General features: G+C 30.8%; 1 protein-coding gene across 9 annotated transcripts; it reads right to left on the reverse strand.

Moving 5' to 3' along the window:
* Window positions 1-2,034: 2,034 nt before the first annotated feature.
* On the reverse strand, window positions 2,035-10,167 carry LOC137825811 (Protein kinase superfamily protein). Of its 9 annotated transcripts, none has more exons than XR_016514570.1 (16): window positions 9,697-10,037; window positions 9,520-9,603; window positions 9,279-9,419; window positions 8,885-8,955; window positions 8,471-8,564; window positions 7,525-7,602; window positions 6,111-6,177; window positions 5,706-5,791; window positions 5,557-5,607; window positions 4,926-5,003; window positions 4,621-4,741; window positions 4,328-4,508; window positions 3,328-3,459; window positions 3,096-3,241; window positions 2,352-2,429; window positions 2,035-2,263 (listed from the first exon to the last, which is right to left on the reverse strand). XR_016514570.1 is itself a non-coding variant. In XM_068631598.2 (16 exons), exons 1-16 carry the CDS (start codon window positions 9,883-9,885, stop codon window positions 2,121-2,123), a joined length of 1,710 nt encoding a protein of 569 aa, XP_068487699.2. In that variant the 5' UTR covers window positions 9,886-10,167; the 3' UTR covers window positions 2,035-2,120. The 9 variants fall into 9 exon arrangements, 6 of the variants coding, with proteins under 6 accessions (XP_068487699.2, XP_090149577.1, XP_090149576.1 ...); XM_068631598.2 differs by having other exon boundaries at window positions 4,956-5,003; window positions 9,697-10,167; XM_090293451.1 differs by lacking the exon at window positions 6,111-6,177 and having other exon boundaries at window positions 4,956-5,003; window positions 9,697-9,998.
* Window positions 10,168-12,668: the final 2,501 nt, after the last annotated feature.

Here is a 12,668-nt window from a genome sequence, read left to right on the forward strand (position 1 = left end):
TGCACGCAGAAAATGAAGACTGATAAAGGATAATCACTGTTCACGTTTGGATTAAGTATTTTGCATTAAAAGAATGGAAAAGAAAGAGGAGAGGGTATGATATATCTATTCGAGAATAAAATAAAAAAAAAAAAAATAAAATAATATATATATATATATATATGAAACAAATTATGATGAAGTTTTATTTTTCAGAATGTTAAGAATGATGTTACATTATAAATAAAATTTAGTAGATATTAAAAAAATCAACCCGGATAAAGATAATAAATCTTCTTATGATATATCTCTTCAACTTTGTATCATTTTTTATTTATTTAAAGTTTTTCTTTTCCTTATAATTTTGTTTGACATTTTATATTAATCTTTACCTGTTTTTCATAGTTATATATTTTTATCATTTATACCGTGGGAAATCGTTTGTCAACAAAAGTTATTTTATTTAGTAGATGTTAAAATGAATTTCACATTCCTAGATTTATTAGAAAATCAATTGGTATTTATTGTATAAAGATATATTTTAGATATTATTATGTAAATAATTATGAGTTGAAACAAGAACATTCTTCGCGGATGATAGCAAAGATGGAAATAACCTATTGATAAAATATTAATATCGAGACGAATTCATAACTTATTTTTTAAAAGAATCTGTGTTAACGGCAATGAAGCTTTCAATATTTATTTAGTTATTTGGTCGTTGATTTACTGAATGAATTGAAAAACAATTCTGGTGACGAACTTTTTCTATTTTCCTAATTTTGAAGTAAAAAGATGGCATACTAGTATTGATAGTAATCAGGCTCAAACATCTAATAGGCTCAAGCGTACTTACAACCCACAAGATGACTGCAAGACTATCACAAATAGCCAATTGCTTCCTGCACCCCAATCATTTTGAACCTGCTATGATAAATGTTTTTTTTAGTTTTTAAATAAGAGATGGAATTTATTATTTTGTAATACATTTTTGGATTTATATTTTCAAAATACTTGATTTGGAAATCCCTTTTTCAGAATTTCTAGAATATCTTTTCCAGAATTTTCCAAAAAAAAAATTCTGGATTTTTTTTTCAGAATGTATTTTTTATTTATTTTAGAATTGCTTTTATGGAATGAGATTTTGGTTTTCCAATTTTATTTCCAAAACACAAAAATCTATTCTATTTTCTTTTCAGAAAATATTTTTAATTATGGATTTTCAATTCCAGAATGAAGGTGCAGGTGAAAAAATTGGGTGCATGAAGTCTGGGCCTCGCAAATATTAGGTTATTTTGGGCCTTAATTATCGCAATTTGTATTTTCCTAACCGGTGTTCCAGTAGTCAAAATTCATTGAAAATACAACGTTCTTACAATTTTTTCTGGTCAGCGTTTGTAGTTTTAATTGGAATAGCAGCCTGTTCTTCCTATCAAGCATTGCATGTTATTATTAGAATATCGCAAAAAAATGTTTTTAGATTCTTAATATTAGTGAAAACAAGCATTTGTGATCATATTATTAATCTTGTTTTAAAGGTAAAACTTAAAATAATAAAGTAAAACATTATTTAATTATTTTTATTTAATATGTTCAAATCTAAAATTGTTAGTGTTACCAAAAACATTGAAGAAAATGACTAATAGTACAGCTTCCATTACTCATACCATCATGGAAAACCTACATCTTTCTTAACATCGTATCCACCATCTATTTTAAGCTGCCATTGCTAGCCAAAGCCTGCTCCAAAATCATCAGAAATTCCGGAAACTAATCTGATTCAGAAATCATGTATACATTATTCTATTTTATAAAGCTAGTTTGAAATACAAAAGAACTTATGAGAAAGAGAATGATGAATTCGAGGAGAATTGGTTGCAAACTTAACCTATCATTTACGCACATTCTCATATACACATCCGTGCAAAAGAAATGAAAAATAGAAGCTTCTAACCATCTTTATCCATATAAGTATATAAACTATATCCGATGGCTAAGATTAATCCATCCACAGTAATACTCTACACTAACAACGATATAAAAAAAACTCAATGATTAAGATAGTTGCAATTCATTTTAATCTTAAGTATATATATACACACACCGTTAAATAAGCCTCTACACAAGACATAATTCAAGGTTTAAAACAATGCAGTAGGACGGATGCATAAAAGAAGAAAAACAGAATGCACCAAGAAGCCCAAAGAGTCACAATTGATCTTGCTATACAAGTAATTCTGTACACTTTTCAACTTCAGCTGCCAAGGGATAACGTTAAGGGCCCCTAATAAAAGGGGAGAAATATATAGTTTAAACTTTAGGTGATATTTATAAAACAAAGTACAGGTAAAGAAAAGCATGCTCATACTCACCTATAAGTACCGTTATTAGGATCCGAACATATTTTAACGTTGATATGAAACTGAAAAAACCAGCTTTCACAGCAAAATCTGGAAGCACAAATATCAAAATTAGAGTGAAAATTCATTTTTGCAAGCTCTTGCAATAGTCTATTCGAAGAACGTTTCATCACCAAACACATTTTGCCTTATCGATAAATACTTCCGTAAATCTGGTACTTATAATTAGTGAATCCAAATTAGGTACAGTAGGGTTTTACAAGTAATTCTGGCTCTTTACTACCACCATTTTTGGATAACAGAGCTGGCTTAGGTCCTACATTTTCTTTTTCAAGATATCCGGTGTAGTGTAAGGGATAGATGTCCGGGTTTTAGGTATAGAAATAAATACTTTCAGAAAAGAAAAGAAAAAATGAACTTTAGTTTACATATTAATTAAAAAAATTAGAGAAAATATTTAGTTTATTCATAAATTAATTTTAATTTATGATAAACACATTTAAAATTGAGGACTAGATCAAATTTTCTAAAATGCAAAAATTAAATCATAGGAAAAATTAGAGATCAATATTGTAGATAAAAAATTAAAGGAGACTAAAATTATAATTTAACCTAAATATTATAGAATTTGATTATTTTCAATAAATATATTTTATATTTGTTTCTTTAATTAATGTGCTCTGTATGCTAGTTCACTTGACAGACAATGATCGACAAGCTTTCATGTACACTTTAAAAGATAACAAGGGAACTCACAGAAGTTTGTTCCGAGTGTTTTACGTGATTGTCCTTCACCATTCAACTTTGGACACAGACCACCATACACAGCATATTTGGTGTAAGTAAGCAACCTCATGGCCCGTGAGACATCCATCTTTCTAATAATAGACCTTATCAGTGCACTACAATGAAAAAGAAGATAGGTTAAACACATCAAATAACACAAATTTTCTGATCCAATAAAGCAAGCTTGATCTCTGTTTCTTACTCTGCACGCATTATACCAATAAAATCTGGCGGCAGAGACTCCATGAATGAATGTAAGTCCTCAAACAACAGAGATTTCAGTTCGCGTTTCAAGGCCTCCTTTTCTTCAATTGATATTCCAACAGCATATTTGCTGCAACTTACGTAAAAAGATCTATTATAACTTTTTTATTGCAAGAAACAAGGCATAGGGCAATAGAAATGAAACAAGTTCATTAAAACAACAGTTATTTCATCTTTCTACATATATCCGTCAAGGAGCCCCGTGTTCAATAAATCATATTAAGTAGCAGGATCTAAACAAGCTAACAAAGGAAGATAATTAATTTTAGTAATGCATCTAACACTTTAACTGCTATAACTAATTTACAATTACAATTATAACTACTAACTCTTGATAAATCATATAGGCTGAGAACTAAAGAGAGGCCAAATATCCAATCATGTTTTGTTTGGCTTTTTGGAAGCAACAAAGATATTTGTAACAACTTAATAATCATGTAATGCATCATTTTTTTCCTAATAACCACAGGAACTTTAAGTGATCAGAAAACTGAGACACTTTATATTAGCATTTAATGACAAAACTTCATTCAAAAGGCACATTAAGATATGGAGCTTAATTTGAAAACATTCTCCACTTTGGCCTTCAGTTATTAGATATCTTCTAATATAAAAAAAAATTACAAACGACCATCACATGGTTTATAAGAAATTTTTTATCCTTGGTTTATAAAATGATAGTAGCATTTTAATAGCGACACAATCGTACTCCTTGACTCCATATAACTACAATAACCCTTGTCTATTTTCCGCTATAGACTACTTAATCGCAAAATTGCGTGTAAAAGACACACTATATAACGAATAAAGACAGATCACAACAATTACAGTGAACTGTACCTTACAGTTGTAATTTGCGTTTAACTAATCTGAACAAACTTCAAATTGCAATTTAAAAGAATTTATATGCGTTAATAAACAGAAAATTAGGAAGGAACCTGTCAATGGTTGTTCCAGTAAAAATGATGGGTAAGTATCTGGAATACTTCCCAGCACCTAATCGCTCACCAAACCACAACGTTTTCATTGAATCCTTGAGAATCAAGGCTTCCCATAACTGACAGAAATCCTTTCTAAATTCTTCATCCAATACCGTGTACACTGCATGATCTAGAAGAACTGCAAAATAACTCCAATAGCGCAGAATAGGTCAAGGTTCAATTATTCCATGTTCTGAGTTTCAGATAGAATCCTATTAGAGAAAAGTGATCTCAAATACATTAGTACGTACCCAAAGAAAAACCATTACAGCCTTCTGGGGAAACTAATATATTACCAGGGTGAGGATCACCATGTATGTAACCATGTACAAATATCATTTCAGCAAATAGCTGAATCAGTGATTTTGCTACCTTCAGTAACAGGTTAGAATGGATCAGATAAGCAAGCTTTTGCACTACATAAGTAGGAGAAATGAATGATATTTTTATAGTTGATATTCAACTTATTAGGGATAGCAATTGTCAACCAATTACCATGCTGCATCACAATAAGGAGAAATAATCCCACCATAAAGAACATAAAAACACAATTTACATGAGTTCACCAAAGCTGTGACAAGTCAACCTTTTCTGGATCAACCCCAATCTGATTCAAAAAATCCAAGTCATCAATCTGAAATTTAGTAAGTCATCCATCAGTAGAATGTGATATAAAGAAATCTAAAGCGTAGCACAACTTGAATATCAAAATTACCACAAGCAAACCGCAGTAACATAATATAAAATCGACCATGCAAAAGTGAATTGGTCAATAAATAATTATATAAATTAATGGTTTGTGGCTCATGTTTATACGTTCAAGAATATGTTACCCACCTACCAATATAAGAGACTATAACAACAACTTCAACCCAAAACCTTAATGCAATGTGTTTATGGGTTTTCTTTCCTATATATTATTCAATTTTCTCATTTCTACTCAATATAAGAAGACTCAGACTTACACTTGGAGTCTTAACAAACTCCCCCTAAAGTGTGAGTCCCTTTTACATTGATGCACTACCCCTAGAGTGAAAGCATTTCTAACCATGAGTACCTTCGTTCATCATAATGGGATATGCTTGCTTGAAACCTCTGTCAGATATAATACATGTGCTATTTCAGAACTAATGCAACGGTATTTTTTTTCCGACATAACATTTACTGACATGATTGATGAATCATACCTTGTGTCCTGCATAAAACTGCATGGTTAGGACAAGCTTCGTTGTCAAGTCCTGAATGCATGCATAATTTAATGTTAAGTTGGCAAGTGGTACACACAATTACCAAATAGATAGTTCGTAGGGGGAATAAAAGTGATTTCGATTCATACCCAGAATACATGAGGAATTCTGACCATTTTGTTATTTCTCAAAGTTTTGGCTGCTATCTCAGAATTCCTTGCCTCCTGAACAAAATCTGCAGGGAAGTAGTCAAGGACTCAGGGTATATATCTCATTCAGTTAGTCACCTCAAGTTCCATGGCTTCTCTCTCAGAATTCCTTAAGTAATCGTGTCGTGTCTAATAGGATAAACTAAAATCAAGACTCCCTATCGTTACTTGCATCTTTAGCTTAAATTTTAAACATAAACCAGTGGCTGGATAAGAACATATAGGGCAAACATAAGGGCAGTAGTCTAAAGCTCTACAATATGCCCACGTGCGAGACATTAATAAATTGTAATAGAAACAAAGACAGAAAGCATTTTAATGGAGTAACTCGGCATTCTTACTAACCAAGCTCTGAGGACACAGACTTGGCAAACGCTAATGGTAGCCAGTCGAGCTTGTATTGAGGGTATAACTACAATAAAAGGCAACAGTATTAAAGTAATGAATCAACAGGAACGAGGGACTTGATAATATTTCTAGCATGAAAAAGTAACAAAAGAAAAGAGAATACTGACAGTACATTGCTCAACCACCAATTTAGATATTATAGTAACGAAAATCTTAAAATTTCAAGAAAATTATATATTACTGATGAGTTTTTTTCTTCCTTTTTTAATCATTTTCTCAGAAAATAAAAGAAGAGTAAAAAATAGGAGGAAGAAGAATCTTTCTAAAATTAGAAAGGATGCTATAGGGGAGAAAGAAAACAGAAAACACATCAGCTCAAACGAGCATTCGAGTACCTTTGCTATACAATAACAAAAGCCTTATTCCACATTTCAATACCATTGCAATAAAGGATAATCTTATAAACTAGACTTTGAGATTAACCCAATTTCAAAATCGGCTTGTAAAGTGCTAAGCTCTATAGCTCTATTCAAGTCATATCTTTAGTCAACACAAAAACAAACCATCACCCTTGAAGCTGCAACTAAGGTGGGAAAGAGGTGACCACAATTAAGGCAATTTTCCAATAGATAAAAATTTTAAGAACTTAACAGCTCCATCATACTGCAGTTAAGGTGACTTCCCAATTGATAAAGATCCGGGTACTTAATCGCTCAATCATAAGACCTCCCCTGTAGTAAACTTTTCTAAGACATTGACAATCACACTTGATAAATACTTAAGCACATGGATAACCCACCCATAAACGCCAGTTTTGTTCCTTGAAAAAATTATCAATAAAATCAGCATTAACATTAAAACATGAAATTTTAGGTGGTTACACAAGTCAAATATGATTAATTCAATTTCACGAAATACAACAGAAACCAAACCAATAAATTATTTTCTTTAATGCAATAAGCAAGTAATTAGGTGAGACACTGTTTTGGATTCTAGATTCAGGTTTGATTTAACGGCTGAGAACCTAGATACTCCATCAATATTTTCCATGGTACCACCAAACTATTTTCAAATTATACAGGGATAATCGAAGTTAGTCCATTATTAAGTTCAGTGCCGGAAATGTTAATGTCACTTAAACATAATGATTTTGTTCTTGACTGATATGACACTCTGGATTACCGTAATGAGATGATTTAGCTCTGAGGTAATGACACCATAACCAATTTCCTTTAGGTTCTCAATTGTATTGTGTTTCATTCCAATTATTTTTACTTTCACTCATCAAAGTTATATAATGATCATCGACCGTCATTCCAGGCATTTAGAAATATCTAAGAATAATATTAATTACAGCATAATTTCTTCAATATCTTTCAATAAACAATAACTCTCAAGAGACAGAGCATACCCATGCAATAGTTTTCGATAGGAAATACATTGTTCTTGTATCGAAATTCATCTGCTGCTCTATCCAAGGATATTGTACCTAGTTTCCAGGGAAGAAAATGAGTTTACAATTCAAGAAGTGTTTTTCCAAATGTAGCTTACCTCAATATAAAAATATGTATTAGCAAAATGTATCGCATATAGAAATCTTGATTATCCATTTCGATCATTTGTCATATTCAATTTCATTTGAGTTTCTCAATATTTGCATGCGTATACAAGTGCAGTATCCCAGTTTCTGATATTTCGGACATTAACTTGTTAATAACATTGTTACATTCGAGAGTTTACATAAACTCCTGGAACTTCCGCAAAGACCTCGTAGATTGAACTTTCAAGTTTACCTAATTTAAATAAACAATATTAAAAAATCTATCAGTGACATATGCATAACATAATAATCTTAATCCAACAATAGTTCAATACTTCCACTTCATGATAAAGAAAAGTAGCAAATTACAATAATAGAGTATGATAGCACATCAGTGCTAAATAAGATTAAACTGCATAAATGATTAAATCATATACAAATTCATAAGAACAGAAGTTCATAATATGAAAATAATTCAAAAAGGAGTTAATTTCTTTAAACAATTGGAGTCTAATAAAACGTTGTCATTCTGGAAGTAAAAGTCAGACAAAAATTAAATTAAATTAAATTAAATTTCAAACTCATTAACTCTTCCTAACTTGAGAGTTTATGCAAGAGTATTCAGAGTTTAAAGAATTTATCCGAGTATACCCACAAAACAGTTTGATAACGACTTAACTTTTCTCTATCTAGAACTGTAAACTCATGAGTTAACTTGAAAGTTTGGCATCCTTATATGCTAGAGTGTCCGTGTCTAGTATCAGCACAGATTTTGTGAAATCAAGAATTCAGGAAATCAGTAGCATCACACACAAACCTTGATTGCTACTTCATAACCACTTTTCAGCACTCCACGGTGAACTTGAGCAATAGATGCAGCAGCTATAGGTTGTTCATCAATTGACAGAAACCTGCCATTCACAAAAATTCAAAATAGTAATGTTAAAACTTCAAACAAATACCTCCCTATACACAAAAAAAAGAGTGAAAACGCGGATTTATAGGGTGGCAACAGAATATGGAATATCAGCAGCCTCATAGGCAGGTCCAACTCAAGCTACAATGTTAGCTTATGCTCTTTTTTTTAAGTCCAAATACCTCTTGCACGAGATGGCTTCTTCGATATACAAAACCATTTATGCAACTCTGCCAACCAGGTTTTTGAGGAGATTCAAATTTTGAAAGATAAAAGATTTTGTAAAATAAAAATCAGTTAGTAAAGGCAACTTACATGTCAGAGAAATCAGGTCCGAGACTATTCTTTAACACTTCCCTGACAATTTTAAAAGGAATAGGAGCAACCTAATGTCATAAAGATATTCCAATTAGCAAAAGCAATTAACCAAGAACAAAGTGAAATTGAATTTAAATAGGAATTTGTTTGAATAAATTTATCCATAAACAGAAAAAGAAAATAAGAAGAATATAACAAAATAAGTTTTTCCACAAACTAAATTCAGTATATATATCACTTACAAATTATCTTCTAGAAAGGCTTCCATAAATCAGTTTTTATATAAACTATTTTAACTAATAATGAAACTCATTTTACCTTCTTGTTTGTTCTCTTACAAGTGATTTTATATAAACTTATCCAAACAGGCCGTAGATTCACTGAGATATACCCGGTCTTGTAACGAAGATAAAGTGGACGAGTACTCTGCAGGAAGCACTTTCTGCGCCGCAACGAACTGTCCAGCCTTCACATAAAACCCTTTGTTGGCTTCGCATAACTTGAGAAACCTTTTGGCAGAGCGTAGATGCACCTAAGAACCAAACGATACGTTCAAAATATCAGCAATTGAAACAATTCTCGAAGCAGATTGAAACAACGAGAACGTTATTCATTGTAGAGTTGACGAAAACCTGAGAAATCGTTAGGCGGTACTGGTCGGAGTCTTTTTTAAGGCCACGCAAAGAGAATTCGTAGTCAACAACAGTGGAAGCAACCTGAGAGATCGAAGATTGAGGAAACAGAAAGAAGTGAAGTTAAAACACTGCGAAGAGTCGAGCAAGGAAAGATGGAGATGGAAAAAATGGTACCGTGGAGACGGCACGAGCGGTGCGGACGAGGCCGTGGATTTCACCTCCAGTTTTGTCCGCCGAGAGTGCCGGAAGAGGAGAGAGCACAGGGGAGTTGGTAGTTTGTGCGGCGGCGACGGCGGCGGTTGCGGTTAGAAGGAAAAGTGCGGTTGTGCGTTTGGCGGGAAAATTGAAAGTTTTAGGCGTCATTTCACTGGAGGGTTTGTTCGGTGAATGGATTTTAGCTACGCGAACTGAAGCTAAATTTTCCGGAGCAGAAACCAGATTTTTGCGGGGATTAATCCAGTTGCGAGTGGAAATAACATTATTTGTCGAAATATTTGTACCCTTTTTTCTAATTAATTAACGTGTAAAAAACACTAGTTAACTTTCTATTTATAAGGAACACTTGTTAACTTAGGAAAATTTTACCCCCAATAAACCAATTTTAAAAAAAAAAATCCCAACTACATCCCTAATTTATTTACCCAAATTCACCCCTTTTTTTTCTCTTATGGTCAGAATTAGGATATTTAGGAACTGGATTCTGAATTATTTAGTCCTCTTGGTCGGAATTCGGTTTTTAAGATCAAATTATTTACCTGATTTCACAATTTATTTAATTGATAATTTTTTAAAATAATAATTTTAAATTTTTAAAAAATATATTATAATTAAATTATTATTATTATTATTAATAAAATTATTAGTATATTACTATTGTTATTAATAATAGAATAATTATTTTTACATTTAATTAATATTATGTATAATTAAAGCTATTATTATTAATTTAAATATTTTATTAGCATTGTTAAAAAAAATACAAGAAAATAATCCTTTAAATTAGTTCGAACAGTACATAACTTGTTAGTCTTTTTTCCAAATTCTAGCATTTTTAACTTTTGTAAACCTTAATGTTTTGCATAGAATTTATGTTAATGAAGCTAACAATGTTATCTTTTAGTCTATAATTTTGTTTAGAAGTGCGTAAACAGTGGATCAAAATGAAAATAAATAAGATATATAGAATTTTTTTCTGAATTATTAGAATTAATTTGTTTGAAGCTTGGTTGTTATTTCTAGCCTTTACGTCACTGAATTTACACTTAATAGTACCATTAATAAGTTTATAATTTATTTGTAAATAGTTTAAAAACTGGAAAAAAAAAACTTTTAGAAATAGTTGTTCATCTAAATAATTTTTTGGATGTTTTTGCGAATTTTGAATAGACGTAAAAAATAAATATTGCATCTCTGAATAATCGATGTATTATTTACTTTCTATATTCAATTATGACCTATACGAAAGGAGAAAAATTGTTTGCATCGGTTAACCTTTGAATAGATATAAAAAATAGATATTACCTTACAAATAATGTAGTTTTATTTTTAATATCAGTTCAAAGGATAGTTTATCTATAAAGTTCTTAAAATAGGACATCAATGTGTCTTTCTCCTTACTTTTCATTCTTTTTCAGTGTCACACCTCAACTCCTCCTAGGTTCTTCTCATTCTTTACAACATTAAGAACTCTTTTTCTCCTTTGTTCTTCTCTTTCCCCATTAAAGAATTATTATCAGTAAAACTCATAAACTCATAATTAAAATGAATAATTGTAATCCTTTATTATCAGTAAAACTCGTAAACTTTTCCAAGAATAGACAAAATATGGTGTTTGAGACATACTACAGCATAACTCGTTTGTATATTTTTTTCCTTCTTATTACTTCTTCAATCGATCCTCTTTTTTTTAAAATATTGTTCTATTAAAACGAAAAAAAAAGCGCAGATATTTTTTTTCAAGCACCTTTCTGTGCTACTTTCCTACTGGGCTGCTTCTTCCTGCACCTCCATACATTCTTGTGCCACCCCATAAATTTTTATTATTTCAAAAATACCCTTTTCAATATTCTGGATTACATAATTCGGAAGTCTTTTTCTAGATTCAAAATTAGCTTCTGGATTATGTAATTTGGAAGTCTTTTATGATTAGCTTCCAGATTACGTAATCCATAAGTCTTTTCTATACATAAGATTAGCTTCTGAATTATGTAATCCAGAAACTTTTTTTTTCAGATGTGTTATTAGCTTCCGGATTACATAATCCAAAAGTTTTTTCTAAATATGAAATTGACTTCCGAATTATATTTGGGTTACATAATCCATAGACTTATTATTTCAAATCCAAGGAGGTGGGAAAAAAAGAATAAAATAGTATTTTCATATTTAGTATGGGGGTGGCAAAAAAAGCTAGGTGTGGCGTGTAGGAAGAAAGAGTCTTCTCACGTGTATTTTATGTTTATGAAGGGGTAAAGCCTAAAGAAATAGTAAATTATTGTTTGTCCTTTATACTTTAAAATTATTACTTTTAACCCTATCATTCAAAATTAATAAATAATATTTATTTATAAGTTTCGAAAAAAAAATGTCAAATGCCTATATTATACCATAGACACTAGTGGGTGTCACAAAATGTCGTATGACTTTCTATTTAAAAGTTAAAATCAATTATGCTCGAGTTAAAAGAAATAAAAAAATATAATGGCCTGCGTAAAAATTTACTCATTTTATAGTTATCAAGGACGTTAAGTTTATTTAACTATACATCTGTGAACATTATACTGCATCAAGGTCGAAGATATAAAGAGCAGCTTCGAAGATGTTTCTTAAATGTTACATTAAAACTTACTACGACCTATATGTTTAATTGTTAACAGTTAACTTTCCCTTTCAAATTTCCCGAAACTTTTGCCGTAGGACTCTTTCTTATTGCATCTAAATAAAGAAAAGAATGGTAATATATAAATATCAATTTTTCCTCCTTAAACTAACTATTTATTATACACGCAATTAATTTCGATAGAAAAGATATTGACATGAAAGTTATACAAGATCATAAAAATAACTTTCAATATTACATACTGCAAAATTTTAATTTCAAATTTACAAATATTTATTCATGAAATGTCATTTTCCAACATTCATTATCG

This window comes from Phaseolus vulgaris, chromosome 8 (genome assembly GCF_051622355.1).
Source record: "Phaseolus vulgaris cultivar YP4 chromosome 8, ASM5162235v1, whole genome shotgun sequence".
Classification (NCBI taxonomy): Eukaryota; Viridiplantae; Streptophyta; class Magnoliopsida; order Fabales; family Fabaceae; genus Phaseolus; species Phaseolus vulgaris.

What these genes read in the sequence shown, in the direction of transcription:
- LOC137825811 (XM_068631598.2), bottom strand. Translation starts at nt 9,885, where the DNA reads ATGACGCCTAAAACTTTCAATTTTCCCGCCAAACGCACAACCGCACTT. An exon ending in AGTTTTATGCAGGACACAAG is followed by an intron (nt 5,004 to 5,556) that starts GTATGATTCATC and finishes ACTAAATTTCAG; the next exon opens with ATTGATGACTTGGATTTTTT. An exon ending in TTGGGGTTGATCCAGAAAAG is followed by an intron (nt 4,742 to 4,955) that starts GTTGACTTGTCA and finishes CTGTTACTGAAG; the next exon opens with GTAGCAAAATCACTGATTCA.